The 22,239-nt window shown below is 42.9% G+C and overlaps 1 protein-coding gene and 1 long non-coding RNA gene across 2 annotated transcripts in view; both read right to left on the bottom strand.

The window, feature by feature from the left end:
- Positions 1-6,671, bottom strand: part of LOC143414444 (uncharacterized) — a 36,467-nt gene extending 29,796 nt beyond the window's left edge. The window contains exon 1 of the long non-coding RNA XR_013095060.1: positions 6,409-6,671. This is a non-coding gene — a long non-coding RNA (uncharacterized LOC143414444). The remainder of the gene's footprint in view (positions 1-6,408) is intronic.
- Positions 6,672-16,893: 10,222 nt separating this feature from the next.
- On the bottom strand, positions 16,894-20,317 carry LOC101466324 (P2Y purinoceptor 14). Its single transcript, XM_004571571.4, has 4 exons — positions 19,898-20,317; positions 18,988-19,102; positions 18,628-18,887; positions 16,894-18,447 (listed from the first exon to the last, which is right to left on the bottom strand). Exons 2-4 carry the CDS (start codon positions 19,090-19,092, stop codon positions 17,805-17,807), a joined length of 1,008 nt encoding a protein of 335 aa, XP_004571628.3. The 5' UTR covers positions 19,093-19,102; positions 19,898-20,317; the 3' UTR covers positions 16,894-17,804.
- Positions 20,318-22,239: the final 1,922 nt, after the last annotated feature.

The following is a 22,239-nucleotide window of genomic DNA, read 5'->3' as shown; positions in this document are numbered from 1 at the left end:
TCTGGTTTGTTCAAGGTTGCAGTAAGAAACTCATTTCCTATTCAGGGTGTTGAGTTTATAATGGGAAATGATATTGCTGGGGACAAAGTACTCCCTGTTCCTGAGGTGGTGGATAAACCCAGCTGTATCCCGGAAGAGGACGAGCTGTTGAAATCCCACCCTGATGTGTTTTCTGTCAGTGTTCTTACCAGGTCGCAAGCTCGGAAGCTGGAGGAAGTGAACCTAAGTGAGACTGTTCTTGGATCTGTTCTAACTGGGGACAGAGAGCCAGCTGCTAGCCCTTCTAAACCAGCGCTCGATGAACAGGGGCTGGCTACTCTGTCTGAGGTTCTTCCTTTGCCGGTCTCACGTGAGTGTTTGAGCCAGGCTCAGGAAAAGGATGAGTCACTCGCTAACTGTTTTAAAGAGGTAAGCGAGTTAGCAAACAATAAAAAGGCACACAGGTTTTATCTTGAGGATGGGTTACTGCTAAGAAAATGGGTCTCAAGACCTGCATTACAGCAGGAAGGAGGTGATGAGGGTTGGGGGGTGGTACGCCAAATAGTCATTCCTAGGGATTACCGGGGTGGCATATTGCAGCTTGCGCATGAACACCCATGGTCAGGTCATTTAGGTATTACTAAAACCTATGACCGCGTTCTTCAGCACTTTTTCTGGCCAGGTCTGAAGAAAGACGTTGCCAAGTTCTGCAAGACATGCCAGGTTTGCCAAATTGTGGGTAAACCTAATCAGACAGTGCCACCTGCTCCTCTTAAACCCATCCCGGTAGTTGGGGAGCCTTTTGAGCGTGTTTTAGTGGACTGTGTGGGTCCTCTACCCAGAACAAAAACGGGTAATCAGTTCCTCTTGACAATCATGTGTGCCACAACCCGTTTTCCTGAAGCCATACCACTTCGAAAAATCACCGCTCCCACTGTGATTAAGGCTCTACTTAAATTCTTTTCAACATTCGGTCTGCCTAGAATTGTTCAGACCGACCAAGGCAGCAATTTCCAGTCAAAACTGTTCAAGCAGACATTACAATCACTTGGTATCAGACACATCCCTTCCAGCCCTTACCATCCCCAGTCACAAGGTGCACTAGAAAGATGGCACCAGACCATCAAGTTGATGATGCGAAAATATTGTCTGGTGACTGACAAGAACTGGGATGAGGGACTGCCATTCCTGCTGTTTGCAGCTCGTGAAGCAAAACAGGAGTCCCTTGGTTTCAGCCCTGCTGAATTAGTTTTTGGGCACAGTGTGAGAGGGCCTCTAAAAGCCCTGAAAGAACAGTTTTTGTCTGATGTGCAGCCGCAATCAAATGTGCTTGAGTTTGTCACGCAGTGTCGGGAACGTTTGTACCATGCTTGTGCAATAGCTAAGAAGTCTCTGTCAGCAGCCCAAGGGAAAATGAAGCGGCAGTATGACCGGAAGGCAGTGCAGCGTTCTTTTAAACCTGGTGATCAGGTACTCGTGTTGGTGCCCACATCTGGTCCGTCTCTGTCAGCCCAATTTGCGGGACCATATGTGGTAGAGAGCAAAGTCAATGACACAGACTACATCGTTCGCACTCCGGATAGGAGGCGTAAAACACGGCTCTGCCATATAAACATGCTGAAACTGTTTCACTCTAGGGAAGACGATCGCGAGGGCTCCATCTCACTCATTTCTGTGCCCATAAACCATGATGATGGTTTGGTGAAGGGTAGTGAAGGTCAGCAGAGCGGCAGGCTTGCAAACTCAGAGGTTCTTGGTGCCTTAGACACGTACCTCTCCTATCTTCCTCATGACGAGAGAGACGATGTGAAAGATCTGATCCTAGCGCACCCTAGTCTGTTTGGGGATGTACCGTCTAAAACCCCAGTGTTAAAGCACGACATTGACGTGGGTGATGCGTGCCCTATTAAGCAACACGCATACCGGTGCCCCCCACTCAAGAGGGAATTAATGAAAAACGAGGTACAGTACCTGCTTGGAAATGGTTTGGCGATACCTAGCCATAGCTCTTGGAGCTCTCCATGTCTGCTGACACCAAAGTCAGATGGTTCTCCTCGTTTTTGTACTGATTTTAGGAGAGTAAATGCAGTCACAGTCCCTGACTCATACCCATTGCCTCGCATGGAAGACTGCATAGACAGTATTGGAGCCGCCACCTACATAACAAAGCTAGATCTGTTAAAAGGGTACTGGCAGGTTCCTCTAACTAGCAGAGCCTCTGATATTTCAGCATTTGTTACTCCAGACTATTTCTTGCAGTACACAGTGATGGCGTTTGGCATGCGGAATGCACCAGCCACTTTCCAACGACTTATGAACCTTGTGTTAGCAGACATTCACAGTTGTAATGTGTATTTGGATGACATTGTGGTATATTCTTCTTGCTGGACTGATCACGTGGGTACTCTGAGGGATGTTTTTGCTCGTTTAACCCAGGCTTCCCTAACTCTGAACCTGGCAAAGTGTGAATTTGCCAAGGCGGTAGTGACATACCTCGGAAAACAAGTGGGACATGGCCAGGTGCGCCCCGTGAATGCAAAGGTGGAGGCCGTACTGAGCTACCCGGTGCCCACCACCAGACGGGAGCTCAGACGCTTCTTGGGTCTGGTGGGCTACTACAGATGTTTCTGCCGGAACTTTTCAACAGTGGTGGCTCCCCTGACTCGTCTGTGCAGTCCAAAGGAACCCTTCGTATGGACTGCTGAGTGCCAACATGCATTTGACTGTGCCAAGTCTCTCCTTTGCAGTGCCCCTGTACTGGCTGCTCCCGACTTCAGCAAGGCCTTCAAGCTAGAAGTGGATGCAAGCGCTACGGGCGCTGGAGCAGTACTGTTGCAGGATGGAGTTGATGGCATCAGTCACCCGGTTTCCTACTTCTCAGCTAAGTTCAAGCCTCATCAACTCAACTATTCCACCATTGAGAAGGAAACCCTGGCCATGTTGCTTGCTCTGCAGCATTTCGACGTGTACGTGGGGTCAACCACCACCCCTGTCATGGTTTATACTGACCATAACCCTCTGGTATTCCTAAAGCACATGTACAATCATAACCAAAGATTGATGAGATGGGCGTTGCTTGCTCAGGAGTATAACATAGACATCCGACATCAGAGAGGTGTGGACAACGTGGTGGCTGACGCACTGTCCAGGACCCAGTATTAACCCCTTAACCCCAGTAACGGACCTGGTGGCAGTTGTTAAAGGTGTCTGTTTACTGTATGTGATATTTTATGTGGGGGGGTGTTACGGTCGCTGACCTCTAGTGGCTCTCCCTCTGTAGAAGAGTTGTTTTTCTCCTTTTCTTGTGTTGCAGGTCTGCCTCATGAGCCGCAGCTGAGGTGTGTTCCGGCTCGTCAGCCACGGCATATAGGCTGCCATCCTAAACTGCCACACCCCCTGCCATTTTCCCCATGTTGCCAGAGCTGTGAGCTGTAGAGTTTTGGGCAGCGGGCCTTTGTGTGTATGTGTGTGAGAACTTACCCTCTGTGAACTTTGGTTTTTCTTTCTTTTATTGTGAGCGAAGGTGTGCCCTTATTGTGATAATTAGTTTGTCATTGTGGAAGCAGGTAGGGGTTCTCTGCCATTTTTGTTTCACCTGTTTTCTCCTGGTTTGGTTAGACAGGGAGCTCAGCCATTGTATTTTGTTTTTGGTTAGTGAGTACTTGGTTTTGATTTCTAGCTAAAAGGGGGTGTTTTGTTTATTGTTTTGGCCTTGGAGACCCTGAAGAAAAGAGCTTCCCTGTGTTTTTGTACTGTAGTAGTTTTAGGCAATAAATCTTGTATACTGACATCTATTTCTCCAGTAGTTCATGTGTTCCCTTTCACTTTGTGTTACCCCTCACTCCAGTCGACACTCCGTTCATTAAGTGGGGCGTAACATTAACATGAATGAGTTGAAGGGAAGTTATGAACTGTTTCTGAGAGATAAATAACACCAGGATCCTTTTCTAAGTAGCTGACAGCTGGTAACTGTGCAGGGGCGGGTCTAGCAAAGTGTTGCCAGGGGTCCATGTAGGGCATTAACAGGGAGAGGGGGGCACAAAGAAATACTTTCTTGTTCTCATTTAAAATGTCTCACTTTTAAAAAAAAAATAATTATCTGAGTCTTACAACAAACAATTGATAGATTGATGCATATATACCATCAGAACAGTGTACATCACTGTCACAACAGTGTTTGTTTTCATTCAAAGGCTTTATGATTTTTCCTATAATGGTGGGCCGGTCTCTAGTCAAAATGCCCGGGACAATTTTTTTGTCCCAGTCCAGCCCTGTATGCAGCTCATCTGCAGTCTGGTGTTACCTACATCTTCCTATTCATAAGGCAGAATTTCCGAGTTCTGAGTACAATCGAAAGCACCACGACTGCAGTTTTTGTGTTGGATGTAAAAAGCAGGCTAGGATAGAATCAGGCGTGGGATTTCTCTCGTGGAAATGTGCACATTATTTTTTCCTTTCTATTGGTAGGTGGCACAGTGCACTTGTGGCAAGTAAGCAAGCTAGAAGTCTGGCAATCTTGCTGGGTATCCAGTTACAGAAGCAACACATTAACAAGAGAATTCTGAGTAAAACCAAAGTTACTTTCCCTAGTAACTAATTACTCTGAAAGTAACGAGTAACTTGAAGTAACTGAGTTACTTTTGATAGAAGTAACTAGTAATGTAACTAAGTTACTAATTTAAAGTAACTTACCCAACACTGATGATTACACAGTTTTACAATCATTCCAAAACTCTGTCCTGAAACTTTCCACTATCTTTTTTGTATCAGACATACTGAGACAATATTAGGGATAAATAACCAAGAAAACAGCTCCAGAGAAAATACCAAACTATACCCAATTTACAGTACTATACTTTGAATAGTCTCATCTTTGAGCTTAGAATAAAGGGAAAAACGATCCCTTTACCTGTCGGCTTCCCGTGGCTGTCTATTGCACCGGCTATTGCAGATAATAATACAACCGCTTCTTGCCAGTTTTTGTGTTTCTTTTTATCGCTGTGTAACTGATGTCTCACGGTTAGTATCATGGTTGCTAGGCAACCTGACCAGCGTGACAGAGGCTAGACCGTCCCATTTCATAAGCCTCTTACTTCCGCACTTCTCGTACTAATAGTACGCACCGTACGTAGTACGCGTACTTCAAGTGTGCAGACCCTGAATTGGGACACAGCCATATATATATATATATATATATATATATATATATATATATATATATATATATATATATATATATATATATATATATATATATATATATATATATACATACATACATACATATATATATATACATACATACATACATACATACATACATACACATATATATACATATATATATATATATATATATATATATATATATATATAAATAAAAATACACACACACACACACACACACACACATACATCACTGACTTTCAGCTTGTTGTGTTTGTGGATATATGACTGACTTTAATTATTAAACATTCGCACATAAATAAGTGACGTCATATTCAGTACTTTTGACAGTTCACTCTTCGGCCGCTCCATCTTATTAGGGAAATTCCATATACATAAATGTAAATTTCAAAACTCAACCCCATCATTTAATTTGTTTTTGATTGAAATTGAATATTACTTAAACTCTCTTAAATTAACTTCCAATAAAAAAGATTTATTATTGATTGAAATTCATTCAGAAATGTTTAACGAATGAGCTGTCACAACTTTCAAGTACAAAGTTGTTATGAAGTCTGTCACATCCCCCCCCCCCCCCTTTTTTTCTTTTCCTTTATTTATCCTTCTTATTTCATTGTACTGTATATTGTTACTCTTATTTGCCTTGTATGTCTACTGTACAAACTGAACTGGAATGACTGACCGTTCGCTTTATAATTTCAATAAAGTTTGGAATAAAAAAAAAAACTCTTCTACTCCCTTCTGCCGTATTTTGCGGCAAAATTCTCCACACCCACCGCTGCGCTATGGATTGTGGGATATATGGGATCACGAAGCGTGCACCGGACCACGCTTGATATTTGGGGTAATCGACGGCGCATTTGGAGTATGCATTTGAAGTACTCTTTGAATTGGGACAGCCGTCGTCGAGTGGCGGTGACGTAACCGCACTTAAAATGCGTACTTCAAGCGTGCAGACCCTGAATTGGGACACAACCATAAAGAAGACTTTCTTGCTTGCAAACCTATGTGTAAATATGCCTAAGAATTGCACAACAGCATTTGCGGTGAGGCTGGCTTGACTGTGACTTCGTAAGTGAAGGCTCACTTGACCGCAGTTAGCAACCGCCAGATTATAATGTTGCAAGCAATCACAAACTCTACAGTCTGCCTAACTCCAGTGTATACCAAACAGTCTATTGTTCGCAACAGAGATAAACTCAACATAAACTGAACCCGCATTAAAGTTAGCTCGGTGCTTACCTTTAGATGAGCCCACAAACCGACAGAAACTCCGTGACAAAGCTGGAAGTCTTCTAAACACAGGAAACAGATCAGGGAGCAGAGACCCACGTGGTTCACGCTGATCTCAGCTAGGATCCAGGAGACAAGGGTATGCAGATATCGATCCAAACGTTGGTAGTGGTATATGTTCCTGTAAGTTTACTGCTTTACTCCCGTTTCATTAAAAGCAGCTCTCTCTATGCTCGCCTCATCTACCACGAGCACACACCTTGCTCCGCCCCCTTCCCGGGCTCTGCTATAGTGATGGTCGGTCGCGAACGAAATGGCTCTTAGAGCCGACTCCTTGAAGTGAACGACGCGAGCCGGCTCCTTATCGCGAGCCGTCACGTGTTTTTTTTTCTTTCTCTCACCCTCTCTCTCGCACTTTTTTTCCTGCTTCACTCAGCACGCGAGCCTTGTGCTTTATGCTGAGCAGAGGGGGGAGGGGCGGTAGTTACACTGAGTAGCACAGGAACAGAGCGGGAGGGAGAGAGAGAGAGAGAGCCAGGGACAACAACGTCACATTAGAAAGGTATAGTAATCATCCACAACTAATTTCAGTTGCAGATGATAAAGGACTCAGAAAGTTTATTCATGCAGGCCCATATGACAGAGAATATGCATCTTCTTTTTGTTTTCATATTTTAATTTATATTTAATTGTGTTGTGGTTTGCAGTGTTTTGTGTTGTTTCATTTTAAATTTGTTTAAAAAGAAAAAGCTGAAAATTTAAATAGTTAAAAGGTGAAATGTGAATAGTTGATTTTTGTATTATATGATTTATTTATTACATTTTATGTGGAGTGAATAAATAAAAGTATATTTCCGGTGGCCCCTAGAGACAAAGCACGTAAAAACTCCAAAACACGTAAAAACTCAGAAGCACATAAAAACTCAAAACACGTACAAACACAACAGAAGTGCTCCAGGATGCTGGGCGCAGTGTTGAGCTTTTGTTACCTAGTGGCTACACAAGCCAGCAAGTACCAACGACCGGATTTGGTGTGTGGTAGTAACAGGTAAATGAACTTTTTTTTAAATTATTTGACTATATACGAGTGCCTGTGTATAAATACACAAACAATACACACATGCTTTCAATTGTGTAATTTAAGTGATCTAGTAGCTCTGCTTTGGAAGTTCAGTTCATGCTAGAAATGTGTTTTGTAGTTTGTACGTGGTTTGTCTCTAGGGGCCACCGTATATATTTATATATAAACATATAAATAAAACCACTTGTTTTTACGTTAGTAATTCCTTTTGTGCATAATTTCATATTATTGTTAATAATAAATTAATTAAAGCAATAAAACAACCCGAAGAGCCGGTCGGAGCCAAAAGAGCCGGCTCTTTTTAGTGAGCCGAACCGAAAGAGCCGGATCTCTAATTGACTGAGCTTATAAAATGGTCTTAGCTGTACCTGTAATAAAAAGGTTAATGTAAAGTCAGCAGGTTTTAATAAACATCTTAATGCAGTATCAATACTATAGATTATATCATTAATGATGCTGAATATATTGTAGCCATAAAATTATTTCTTTAATTCCACATTCCCTCTCTTGACGTCTCCCTCAGAGACGTCACCACACCGTTTGTTGTGTCACTCCTCGGCCCACTCAGTTACTTCCAGCTCCATCAATGGCATCATGGCCATTGGGGCCACTGCCCTCGTGATCGCCTTTTCCAACAATCCTCCAGCACAAGGAATGAGACAACAACCACAAGTCACCAATATCCTTAGAAATGATGCAGCAGACAGCATTACACACATCACCAACCCTTTCCACTCTCCGAACACAGAGGTCATCCAGCTCTCCAGCGGGTTGTCAATTCGTGAGTGTTCATGCATGGTTTATGACAGAGTTTTCAGCCCTTCCAGAGCTCGAGTTACTGAGCCATCTGGAGCAGTGTTGTTGGGGATGAAGGTACAGCATAAGTCACCAAACATGGCGCAAATGCCCCCTTTTTCCGCCAACAACATGTCAAGGGTAGGGATGGGTATCAAAACCCGGTTCTTGTTGAGAACCGGTTCTCACAGTTTCAATTCCTTGGAATTGTTTGGCATTTTTGCAAACGATTCCCTTATCGATTCCAGTCGCCCCGAATGACGTCACCACGTTGCGGAGCATCATTTACCTGGCAGGAAACATGGCGCGTAAGCGGCTCAAACACTCAAAAGTTTGGTTATACTTTACGAGAACAGATGACAACAGGGCATCTTGCAATACTTGCAAAGTAGATATTTCATTTAAGGGAGGAAACACTACGAATATGCAAAAGCATTTGCTCACAAAACACGTGATGACCTTAAATGAATGTCGTGTTTTTAATTCTGCTCCGGACTCGTGAATCTCAACCCAGCAGCAGCGGTAACGTTTGCACGTCCTCTCCCGTTAATGCGGCAGGTAAATAATCAACTAACAGTGCATATTATGTTAGCGCGATCTGCCTTATTACAAAACCTGCCATTACTGTGCATTTAGGTGACCATGATGAGAGAGACAGACAGAGTCTGGCTGGCTCAGATGCTGGCAGTTCTCGCTGCAGTCTACCGGTAGCGTCTCCTTTCAGGCCAGGACAGACGAATGTCACCGAGCAGTGACTAAGTTTGTGGTAAAAGGCTTGCACCCATTTGCCACAGCAGATGCCCCGATTTTTGGTAAGTGAATGTGTTTAATTGTGGGCAGGGACATTACTGGATATTCTTGTGTAATTGCTACAGAATAATTTATGTTATACTGTCATGGTTGGCTGTGTGGCAGGTGGGCAAGCAGGAGTGGTGGATCCAAAATGCAGGACTCAGACACAGAAGTTCAACTTAAAGCGCAGCTTTATTGCTGTAAAACCTCTTGCTAACTAAACTCACCAAAAGACAAACAAAAACGCTGGTGGACTAAAACACTGAAGCAGAAATACTGAACTGAAACTAGAGCTGGAAACAAAAACACTGGTAACACGGAGGCAAAACACACACAGCTTGTTGAGGGTACGACGCAACACCGACTCAGAGAAACACAGGGACTAAATACACTGGGAAGTAACGAGGAGAATGAGACACAGAAGGAGAGCACAGCTGGGGGAAATTAGAACTGACGAGACAAGCAAAGCAGGACACATTCACATAAGACACGGACCTTCAAAGTAAAACAGGAAGGATCACACAGAGACGCGAACTTGACACAGTGGAGACAGCAACTAAGAAACACAGAGACATAAACCATAAGGCAGAGGACTCTAAGAACCGAGAGACACAGCGGGGAACCCAAACATGCAGACACAGACTTACACAGAACAGAGGGGACACAGAGAAACATGAAGGGCAAGGGATCGAAACTAGAAACCATAGAAACTCACACCAAGTACAATAATACAAAAATCACAAAGAACTAAAACGCTGGGTCAGGAGACCCAGGACCCTGACATATACTTTGTTATGGCTACAGATTAATATTTATTTTATTGTTTTACATTTACTTTTTTTTTTCCCAGGGGACCCTGTGACACCCCATTGAAGAGCCGTAGGCTGTGGTTCTCTTAAGATCACACTGTTGGGTTTGTAAGGCCATGTTACTCCTAAATTTCTATCTTGTTCAAAAAGAAGACATAAAACAAAGTTCTAAGCTAATCGACCTTAGTGTTCTCCTTTTTTAAAAAGAATCGATAAGAGAATTGATAAAGAATCAAATCGTTAAACAGAATCGAAAATGGAATCGGAATCGTGAAAATTTTATCAATACCCATCCCTAGTCAAGGGCCATTCGATTTTGCACTCCCATCAGCGAGGTCGTACCCAATTGTTCCGCAAACACCTCCATGTCGTCTCTGGTTAGGTTAGAGAGTCTCAGCAAATTATAGTGGACATAATTTATACAATCAACATTCTTATTTGGAGTTACCCATAGGAATATCCCTCTCTTTTTTTGTGTTTCTTTTTATCGCTGTGTAACTCAGTTCAGTTGAAAGCCTGTGTGCGCTAGTACCTCTTGCCACAAGTTCACAGAATCCTTTGCGGTTTTACCCCTGAATGACGTCACATTTTGGTGGGCCAGTCTCTAGTCAAAATGCCCGGGCCGATTTTTTGTCCCAGTCCAGCCCTGGTTTTGATTTGACGTATGCATGTATTGTATCTGATGACACATGAGGGGGCGTTAACCCTGATGAATCAAAAGCAATCTGAAGTGTCTTTTTGGGTGGAGATCTACAGCTGATGTTTTGCAGTGTACATCTCACCACACTGCGTGTGGTCATTAAATCAGTTGTTTGACCAAGCTCTTCTGGACCATGGTTGTTTTTACTCTCCTCCTCAATCTTGAACCCTTAACAGCGGTCTGCAACATATAAACAAGGTAACGCACAGCCATAACCAATATTATTTGATATAGCAAACCTAAGCCTGTAAGAAGCGTTTTTATCAGTTTCCCTTCATCATGTGGTTGGTTTTTCCTCCACCAGGCTGTCGTCTGCTGTGGCGCACTGCGTCTAGTGGAACCAGGTGTCGTCTTTTCCTTTCAGTTGGACTGCTCCCCACAGACCTCCTTCTCTCCGGGCTCCTCGGCTCTGCCACACCCCTTTTTCCTCTGGGGCTGCTTCTTCTTGAGCCTGTCTGGCTTCTTCCAACACATTGGTGCTTGGTTCAAGTTCAAGTTCAAATTTTATTCGCCACATGCAGGTTGCCCTGCAGTGAAATGAACCCGCCCCCTGACCTTACACATACAACACAGACATCACATGGGGATACAAGTCAGAGAACGGTTGCATTACAGAAAACCACTGAAATCTACACTACAATGGGAAAAGTACAAGAGGAAAAAAAGAGACCCCTACTCATGCTGGGCTACAGGAGGACAGCATGAGAACAGGAAACAAAAAAACTCCTCTGCACAGAAAGCATATAAATGTCCACAGTACAACATTATAGAGCACGTGACCAGCAACAGGGTTGGGTAGGGGATAAGGAGTAATTCCAGGCAACACAGCAGCCATCCTGCCACTGCGCCGACTCTCCAGCGCGGGCCCAGACCCGCTGTGTTCCCAGAAGGCAACAAGCATCGAAGGCATTGGAAGGGGAGGGGGGATGAGTGAGTGCTCATTAGTGTAAGTGTATGTGTGTGCGTGTCCATAGTTCAGCTGAGACAGCGTCCTTCGCCCTATCAGGCTAAGTAAACAGTCTGCTAGCCAACCCAGGTGGTCTTGCATGGGATGGAAAGAATAGTCATCACACAGTCGTTATCAGGGAGTTTTTGTTCGGCTCCAGCCTTGGGCCTGTGCAGCTGGCGCCGTGGTGTCCGCATGTTGATGTTGTTGATTCTTCTTTTATGCGAGCAGCTCAGGAGAATTTCAAAGCTGTTCTTTAACACTCCGACACTGGTCTCTCAATCTCCCGTTGGAGAACCGCGAGCCTCCCCATGATGGTATCAAACTTCTGTTCCGTGGTGTTGTCATTCTTTTGATTCTGAGACCCCACAACTGCAGTGATCCGTTCTGCGATGTGATCCAACTTTCGCTCAAGGGTTTCATTTTGAGCAGGCCCCTCTCTGATGTATCCCATCATACGCTCAGTGGTGTTAGTTTGAGTCTTCACGGCAGCTGTAAGCGTCTCCAAGGTGTTAACCATGCTGCGTTCGTTGTGAGAGGTCGTGCCTCGTCCCATCGCTTTGATTCCAGCGGGCAGCCTTGGGGGGGTTTGAACAGCCGGTTCTGCTCTTAATTCTCCGATAAGCCTGGGCCAAGCCAGCTCTGATCAGCAAGAACCCTGTTATCATGGTTCCGAATAGGTAGATATGTTCAGCGTCCTCGATCGACAGTCCCGCCAGGCACACGATCTTCCAGTTCTGCCACCCGTCCATCGTGTATCCGGCAGGGAAAGTCCCTCCAGGGCACTCGGGCTCTCCCGAACCCAGACTTCTCGTTGAGAAAAGGGTGTCAATAGCATTCAGAGACCAGTTGATCAAATTCATAATTCTCTTTTGGGTTTTAGAGAACGACAGTGAGAGACTGTTCGAGGGAAAGTAATACACACGAGACAAGACAAGGACACAAGAGGCTAAGCAGGGAAGATAAGGGGAAGGAGGAGAGGAGAAAAGTGCGACCGCCTTCGCCAAGAGCCAAACGAGAAAGGTTCCTCTTCAGCAGTTACCTGACCAATTTGCCTGCGTCCTTTGTAACCTGCTGCTTGTTTTGCGGCTTCATCCGCTTTCCTATTTCCCTTTGCCACCATTGTGATTTCTTGCGAGTGTCCTTTGCATTTTATGATACTTACCTCGTCTGGGTCGTCCAGAGCCTTTTCCAGTTCCTCCATTTCTTTCTTATGGCAAATGGGAGTATTTGTTGCCGTTCTGAAGCCTGCCCTCTTCCATTGAGCAAGCTCCATGTGAGCTGCCCCAAAAGCATAAGCTGAGTCAGTATAAATGTTCACTCTCATATTCTTGGCCAATCTCAAAGCTCTAATCGGGGCTATTGCTTCTGCTCTCTGGGCTGACTGCTGCCCCTCAACTCTTCCTGCCTCTTTAACCTCATATTGCTTTCCCTTTCTGCAAACCACAGCATAGCCTGCTTTCAGTCCTTCTTCATCATGATGGCAGCAGCCGTCTGTGAACCAGTCCTCAGCTCCAGGAATAGGTTCTGCTTTTAAGTCTTCTGTCACTTTTTCTTCAGCTTCTGCTTTTTCTGTCATGTGGTTCCCCTGACCCCATTAAATCTGCCATATTGATCCCCTCATGTGTAAATGTCAGATTTGGAACTTTACTCAATCTCTGTTGTGTTAGTGGTGTCATGGTGAATGCTTGTGAGTTGACATATGCCACTACACTGTACTTTTAGTGGATGTTCTCTCACTACGTGTGCTGTTTTCTGAATTATTTTAGCTACCCCAGCTGCGTGTTGTGTGCATTTAGGATGCCTTGCTTCTGTTGAGTTCAGTCTTATGCTGACATACACAAGCACATCTCTGCCGCCCCCTTTTTCTGAAACAACACACCGTTCACGATTCCGTGTGTTTCAGAAACATCCAGGTAGAATGGTTCATCATAATTTGGTGTTGCCAGGTCTGTGGCTCTTGACAAATCTTGTTTCAGTGAAATGAACGCTGTTTCTGTGGCAGGCGTCCAAGGCAATTAAACACACAAGTTATTTATTTATTTATTTATTTAGGACAGTGCATGTTAATGAACATAAATGTAAAAAAATTTTTACATGAATGTAAACATACCAGATTATAGCCAAGGGCTAATTTCCATTTCCAAGTTACAACAGAGAAAGATTTCAAGTTTTAGATAAAGAAGCAAAAATACAATTTAATGTTGTAACTTTGATGTTCACCTTCATTCTAACCTCATAAGAGGAAAAGGAAGAGAAAATATATCACATTTTACATTAACACCATCCACCCTCATGGTTTACATATGGCCACTAGAGGGAAATGTTGTGCTTTAAACACTAACATGGATACAAATAGATCATCAGTGTTCTCTCATTTCTCTCACTGTGACCCAAAAATCAGGGTCAGTAGGCCATGTTGTTGTACATCTTGTAGGATGTATTGGAAAAACATGTGCAGGACAGAGGAGAGAGGAGGCTGCACATGTGATCCTTTCACACAGGTACAGCATACAACCATGGAGGGAGAAAGGAGGGAGGAAGACTCTTTAAACAGCGTGTCAAACTGTCTGTCTTTCAAAGTCTGTCACTAAAAATCAAACGTGAAGAACACTGTAAACACAGCCGTAGCTGTAGCGCTTAAATCCTCGTTTCCTTGATTCCTCTCTTGACTCCTCTTCTTACATCTCCAGTTAATGGTTCCCAAACTTTTTCTTTGCTCTGCCCCCCCCTCCTTTGTTTTACAAGAAAAAATGCCTCTCTGTGTAAAATGGGTTCAAAAACATAAACAACTGTGGGATACTGTTTGTCTTTGATTTGAACCGGGGGAACAAATCATGGCAGGATCAGCCTGATATTATTTGTATCCCGCTGTAACTTTACTGTATAAAGAGCTCAGTCATTACAACAAGTGTTTGTGAACTAAAAATGAAGAATGTGGGATACTGTTTGTCCGTGATTTGGAGAGCCCAGCGTGTGATAGGGGAAACCTATCTTGGCACTTGTGCAGGTGAAGCCAAAGGGAAGATATGCTTCACCATATTTTCTAGTCTTTGGCTTGGAAGGAAGTTGGTTTGGAAACATATTCAGCTATGCTTCATTTCCTGCTTTGCGTTTCTGTGGGTGCACCGTGCTAGCAGTGTCCAAGTGTTTTGGGGTTTTTTTTTTTCCCTTTTCATACCACGCCCCCCGCAATGGCTCTGGAAACAGGAAGTAGGACGAGGGGCTGCCGGCCCAATCAGATCCCAATTTGTAGCTGGCCTCATTCTCTCTTCCACCAATGGTCAGCCTCCACCTGGAAACTTATATAACACAGACATCACAGAGTACAAGCAATGCCCCCGCATGGTGTGGCGAGTAACAGCACCACACGGCAACAATGACCTGGGTCATAACACATGATGTAGCTGGAAGATCTGACAAACTAGATTTATTAAAAGATGCAAATTATGCAAAGTTCACTGTTGACATTCAGCAGGGATGTGATACTGAAGTCTAAAGTGGCCGTTTGATCTGTTGATCAGTAAGACACTCAAATCTCAAGACAAAACCTTTGAGTAAAAATGAAATAGACATACAGTACTGTAGGCCTGCTATCTGTGCTCATTACATCTGTTTCTGCATGACTTTAAAACACTGACAATACCCAGAACTCTGAACAGCAGCAGCAGACTCAAAGCTGTAAAAAGCTCTGAGACATTTCAACCTGCTGCAGTTCAACAGGATGCTAGATAAAATCCAGATTCTGTAGTTAATATTTTCTGCAGATCAGAAAAACAATAACAAGAGCAACAAGAAGCAGAGCAGAAACTGACAGACCAACAATAATTCCAACAGATCCACCCACTCCGTCATCTTCCTTTCTTCCATCTTGTCTTCATCCTTCTCTTGCCCTTCTGTCTGACCTGCAGGTGAGAAACAGGTGTGAGGTGTCAGCTGTCAGGTACAACAGTGATGAGTGAAGAACAGAACAGAATCCATTTGCTCTTCAAACTGCTGTCAGACATTATCTACTGCACTCTGATCACATCACTCAGACCAGCTGCTTTCTACAAAGTCTCATCAACAACATCTTTAGAAACAAACATCAACAACCAGGAAGCAGCTTCACCTCTGATCACACACACACTCAACTCTACTCACTCACCTGGAGGAACAACCAGGTAGATGATGCTTAACTCCAATGAGTGTGCTCCATCCATGAAGACACCACACTCGTATGTTCCAGCATCATTAGCCGTCACATCCTTCAGAGTCAAAGACACGTCTCCATCCTTCATCTGTCTGTCTTGCAGATCCACCCGGTTCTTAAAAGATGGATGCTGGTTGGCTGGATAAAAGTGACTATCCTGATAATAAAGCACATATTCTGACTTCATTTCAGCTCTACTCCACTCTACAACTCTGGTCTTGTTGTGTGGAGCTCGACATGTCAGAGTGGCGTTCTGTCGAGACTCAGCTGTTATGTTTTTCTGCTCTGAAAGAGGAAACCACACAGAGCAGAGAGGTTAAAGGTCAAAGTACAATTATGATCAGAATGATTGACTTTAAATATTTTGTTTATTTCCTTTGACATTTGAGTTTTTAGTCATGTTGGATTTAATGAACCTCTGAACATCCAGCAGGTCACCAGTGACCCACTGAGGGGGAATTTTAGCCTCATGCTAAACATGCAAAGTGTCAGAAACTACAAGATGTTAGCTTCCACAGAACAACAACATGTGCTGATAATAAGTGAACATAATGTGTGAGAGAACGCAGCCTCTCATTATGCTGCTTAGAAATATGGTATCTAAGCAGATTCTTACTCTGGATGGCATTACCTTGGCCTCCAGTAACGCTGTGAGGAACCTTGGAGTCATTTTTGACCAGGATATGTCCTTCAACGCACATATTAAACAAATATGTAAGATTGCTTTGTTCTATTTGTGCAACATCTCTAAAATTAGAATGTCTCTTGCTGACGCTGAAAAACTAGTTCATGCATTCATTACTTCCAGGCTGGACGACTGTAATCCATTATTATCAGGATGTCCAAAAAACTCCCTGAAAAGTCTTCAGCTAAACAGAAGTGAAAAAGGTGCAGGATGTAGGGTACTAATGTATTTATTCTCACTCTTTTCCATTCTTACTCTATCTCTATTCAAGTACAATGCCTTTATACTTGTATTTAGTTTATCTATTCTGTAAAGTTGTATATATGTATAATTTAATTTTTAATTTTTCAATTTTAGTTTTACAGTTTGCACTTTTGATCCAGGAGGACAATATTTTATCCCACTGCATACTTGAGTATATATTGACAATAAAACTCAGCTTGACTTGACCACACCAACCTCAAAACATTTGTCTTTATTTAAGCCAAAAACATGAAGCACACACTTATTTTTACATTACATAACACAACTTTGACATATTTGTGGAAAAACTCTAAAGTAGGAAAATGGGTTATAAATGTTGTTGTTGTTTTTTTATTTATAAGCAAAAGGAATTCAGTCATTGTCTTTTGTTTAATTTTCATTATGAACTGTACAAATTACTGCTGAACAGGATAAAAGTTCCTCTTTACATTGAAATTGGGGGAAGGGAGGGAAATGGAAACAGATGGGGAACACAAGCAGTAGACTAGACAGAGGGAAGCAAAACTGAACCCGCTGAGCACAGGGTGCAAAATAAAACAGGAAACACACTAAGACACACAGCTTGACACTGGGTTCGTTGAAGAAACAGACATGGATTCACATGACATAGAGGGGAGAAGAGGAATGAAACACAAGGAGGGGAAGCATGGTAACAAAAGAGGGAGACAGAAAGATAGGACACGACTAAGAGCTGAAGGGCAAAGAAGACACACAGATAGAGAGGGAGCGAAGGACACATAGATGAAGACAAAGGCACAAAGGTAACCTAATAAACAAAAGCACATAAACTAGAAATTAGCAAACATACTAAGCAATGTAAAATGCAATACTAAATTGTATAAAACTAAATCATTAAATCATGTGAGCCAAAGAGCCAGAACCATATGAACAACATTTGAATTTGACCACAGAATGGTTCAGTTCATACTAAATCAGCCTTTGAGCTCATTCCTGAAAACTAGAAACATAAACACTGATGCGTCTCTGTGGAAATGTTTCTGTGTTGATTTTAGCTCTGTTTTGATTTCTGACTTTGGTTTGCGAGGATAAAGGTCCATGACACTGGTTTTATCAACTTGTAAAACAAAATTGAAATCTAAAATGTACATTTTCACAACTAACTGGTTGAAGTCACTGGTTCTCATGTAATGATGTCCAGCTTGTCCCTCCTGCTCTTATTCTCCTCGTTTGTAGTCGGATGTTTGGCTCTCCAGGTTGCCTTTCTCACCTTCTCCCCAAAAGTATTGCTGAGGAAAAAGTAAACAAGAGGGTCGAGGCAGACGTTGAAAACTGACACCATGGTGGTCACCTCCTTCAGGTAGAACAATACTGGACCTACTGAGTCATCGCTCCACAGAAACGTAAAGGGAAGACGAACCAGGTAAAATGGGACAAAGCAAACACAGAAGATGCTGACCAGCACCAACATGTTTCTGCGAGACTTCACCAGCTTCTCAGAGCCAGAGGAGGCCAGCTGCCTCTGCTGTGCCTCCAGCAACCTGCGGGAGATGCTGTAGTAGAAGAAGACCATGGATATGAAGACTAAGAGGAAGATGAAGGCAGAGAAGGTGTTGATTATTCTGAACAACAGGCTGACTGATGGACTAAACAGGTGAACGCAGCGGCTAGGATTAAAGGTCAGAGGTTCCTGGGAACTGAAAAAAATTATGATATATACAATTGTTGGAGCCAGGAGAAAAACCCAGGTGATGACAGAGATGATTTGTGCAGTCTGCAGTGTCTGCAGCATGTGAGTTCCTGATGGATGGATGATCCTTAGATACCTGGAGAGAGACGAGAAATAGGCAGAATACAACTTCACTAAAGGTGCCTAATCTGAAGAAGTCAGTTAAGTCAAAAGGATACATTCATGCTTTTGTCAGGAGCACAGGGTAGTGGTTAACCACTTAATCTAGTTTTTACATTATCGGTAACTACAGCCTTAAATAATAAAGGTTCCTTACCTGTTGGCAGCGATGTACCCCATGAATAATATACTGGCACACATGTTGATGAAGAAGGCAGAAGCTCCAAAGCTGCAGTAAAGCCTACGAATGATGGGAGAGCTGCTGGCATAGTAGGTAATGCGGAGTGGCAGACAGAGGCAGAGCAGGAAGTCAGCAGCTGTCAGGTTCTTCAAGTAGACCATCAAGCTGTTGGATACCTCAGGCCAATCTCGACAAAGATAGACCTTCAATGTAAAGCCATTGAGGAGTAAACCCACCTGAAAATAGACAGAGTGGAAGGAAAAGAAAAGGATTGGTGCATACACCGGCACATAAACCAATTTCTAACAGAGCACAATTGGATAATTTGAAACTTACGAGGAACACCAGACTGTAGACCACCATAAAGTAAGGGTTCATGGATGTATCGTCAACGTCATAGGTCTGGTTCAAAGATGAAGTCAAATTTTTTTGGACAACCATGGTTCTTGTGCTGAAAAATAAATCCACTTTACTCAGTTAAACTGTGTAAAAATCCTAGGTTCATCTTTGAAATGATTCACCTCCACGGTCTCTTGGTTTGTTGTGTTAAACCAATGTTGGACCAATTTTAAATATTGTGCTACATGTTATGTACACTCTGTAGTTGTAGAAGGAAGCATTCATGAGTGAAAATGAGTCAACCGTCTCATGAATCTTATAACAATCCATTAAGCACAAGCTGAAGTGGTGAACTGTAGGCAGAACCTGGACTCATCGCCAAAATTGTGTTGTTGTTAGCCAAGCAACTTTTGCTTACCCCAATTAGCAGATTTTTATCTCAAAACAAGACAATTTTGTCAGATGTAAGAATATCTGGCTTATTTCAAGTAGAGCTTATTTGCAGTGTAACAATTTAGCAGGTGGTCACAGACCGTTTCTCTCTGTGTTTCCCTCCTGACTGATCTCTGGTTTGTTTGTATTTGGTTTCCTTATCATTTTTTGCTTGAAACAGTAAATGTCGACTATACAGGTGCTTTTTTTTCTCTTGAGAGATGAAACCAGCAAAATTAGTGTTCTCAAACATTTTCAGCATATTTAAGTGTGAGGTAGTTTGTCAGTGCACTTGGCACCAGGAAATGCTGAGCCTTAGTCAAAAGAAGATTTGTATTCATATATTCAGATTACCTTCCTGAACACTAGCAGAAGCCTTACCTACTTTTTTCCTTTAGTCAGGACTGGTTTAAAATGGCTTTTATGTTCTATCAGAAGTATGAAAGATGTGAGAATGAGAAATATCAGGACTCACTCTGGTTCTGCAGCTTTCTGAGAGGAGGAAAAGTTGCTTCAGCTGTTCTGAGTGTGACGGTACGATGTAGATCAGGAAATACACAGTGGGATCACACTGCCCTGCCCACTACCATATTTCCTCTTTGTCTTTGCTGTTAATCGGGCGACCGTGGCTCAGGGGGTTGGGAAGCGCATCAGTATCCGGAAGGTTGCCGGTTCGATCCCTGGGCTCTCTGTCCTGGTCGTTGTATCCTTAGGCAAGACACTTCACCTCCCGCCTACTGGTGTTGGCCAGAGGGGCCGATGGCGCGATATGGCAGCCTCGCCTCTGTCAGTCTGCCCCAGGGCAGCTGAGGCTACAACTGTAGCTTGCCTCCACCAGTGTGTGAATGAATAGTGGCACTACAAGCTCCCTTGACACCACCTGCAGCTGTACCTCTGGGCCTGTGGGGTCTGACTGTTCTCACTGTGGAGCAGCATTAAGAAAGGATTTCCTATTTCCTCAGCAGGTTTCAGCAGCTCTGATTTCTCACAGTATGCGTAAGTTTTAACCAGACCTGTGTTGAGAAATGACAGCGTCACTCACCAGTTCAGTGGAAAAAGCCAAAGGAAGTAGCTGGTGTGGTGCAACATAGAAACATGCAAAAACCTGCGAGACATAAAACTGTTTTTAAAGGACGAGCTGACACACAGAAAATCACAGGCTTCAGCAAAGCTCTGATTCTAGAGTCTAATACTTAAAATAAACCTTTGAATTGTTCAGCTGCTTTCTAATGTAGAATGTAAACATGGACTTATTTAAACAGTTTACTGTCCTCTTTTTGTCTCTTTCTCTTTCTAACTTGTGTCTCAGTCCTTTGCTGTGAGCTTACAGAGCTGACAGCCCCTATTATGTGATTTCCTTCTGATGTTTTTGTTCTGTTTGTGAGACTAACAAATAAAAGGCATCTTCTTTTCTCCACTTGTCCATTGAGTGTCTCAGCTTCACATTTGAGCATTTGGCACCAGGACACCCTAACCCTTTGTCAATTACAACTTTATGATAGTATCATTAGATCTGCATCTTGGATACAGGCAGAAGACAGCTGTGGTTCTGATGCAGATGTGTGGAGGGAATATTTCAGTGCTAAAAGTCATCTTTTAAGCTGTTGATCTTTAGGCCCAAAGAATCCCTGATGCAGGAAGTTGATTTTGGCTCTCTGATTGAAAAGTCCTAATCTCTGATCTTGTGAGTCTTACCCAGTAGATCATGTAGGGTTCAGCTGGAGCTGATGTGGGTGAGGGGACTCGCCCACTACTATCTCAGTATGGTCCAGGTAACCTGCTAAGCCTGCAGGTCGAATCCTATCAGTCCCACCTGATGACGGAAGTGCGCTCCTATTGATTCTGTTATTTCTGGGATGATTTTAATAGCCTGGACAGCAGACTCCAAGGAAAAAAAATTGTAATCAAATTTAAAGAATAACACTCAGACTTTTTTCTTTACAATTTGGAAAAAAGGTTAAAAGGCCAAAGTCCACAATTTAGATTTTAATTGCAGGAAATTTTAATTTTCCAAAGCAAAATCAAAATCAAATAATAAAAATCACAAAACAATAAGAAAATCACTTAAACCATACTTATCTAATTTTACTACTCTGAGTTAATGCTGATCTTGTTCTTATCTGTAGTGAGGAGAGGCTGGAGGAGGGATGAGCAGTGTCAGATCTGAAGGTGCTCTTATTCTTATTGTTCTGTGTAGATGATAATCACCCAACAAGAAAGCAGCTGGGCATCCAGTGGAAGTATGCTGTAGATCAAAATCCTTCTGAATTAGCCATCAAACACCTTAAAACTCAGGAGATGATTTTGGAATTTTTGGCTTATCAATTCACAGGTTGACTGCTGTTAGCGTCTCTGCTGGAACTTTTAACTGTGAACCTCTTAGATCCAGTATTCAGAATTGGTCATCTTGCAGAAGATAAAAGGGAAGACCCCATCTTCTCCTCACTTTTATACTGACCCCACCCCCACATTCATTTAGGTTGTTGACATTTAATCATCCAAAGCCAGCCGCCCGCCTCTCTCTCTCTCTATCATCATATATAAACATTGAATCACACATGGAGAGATAGATATATCGATATAGATATATCTATATCTATATCGATCTATATCTATAATTCATGTTACAATCAGTTTATGTGATTCTACTTCAATTAGATTTGGGGAGAGGGGTTCACATGAAGATTCATTTTAACATTAATCCCTTATCAATTCAATTACAGAGATAGAAATGCTTGGAACACCTGCATATTTCTGGAGCTAAAAAAAATAAGTCTGGATTGATATTTCCTCTTAAATCAGCACTGTCAGTGACTG

The sequence above is a fragment of the Maylandia zebra genome, linkage group LG3 (assembly GCF_041146795.1).
Source record: "Maylandia zebra isolate NMK-2024a linkage group LG3, Mzebra_GT3a, whole genome shotgun sequence".
Classification (NCBI taxonomy): domain Eukaryota; kingdom Metazoa; phylum Chordata; class Actinopteri; order Cichliformes; family Cichlidae; genus Maylandia; species Maylandia zebra.
This window is presented reverse-complemented; position numbering and strand designations above follow the sequence as displayed.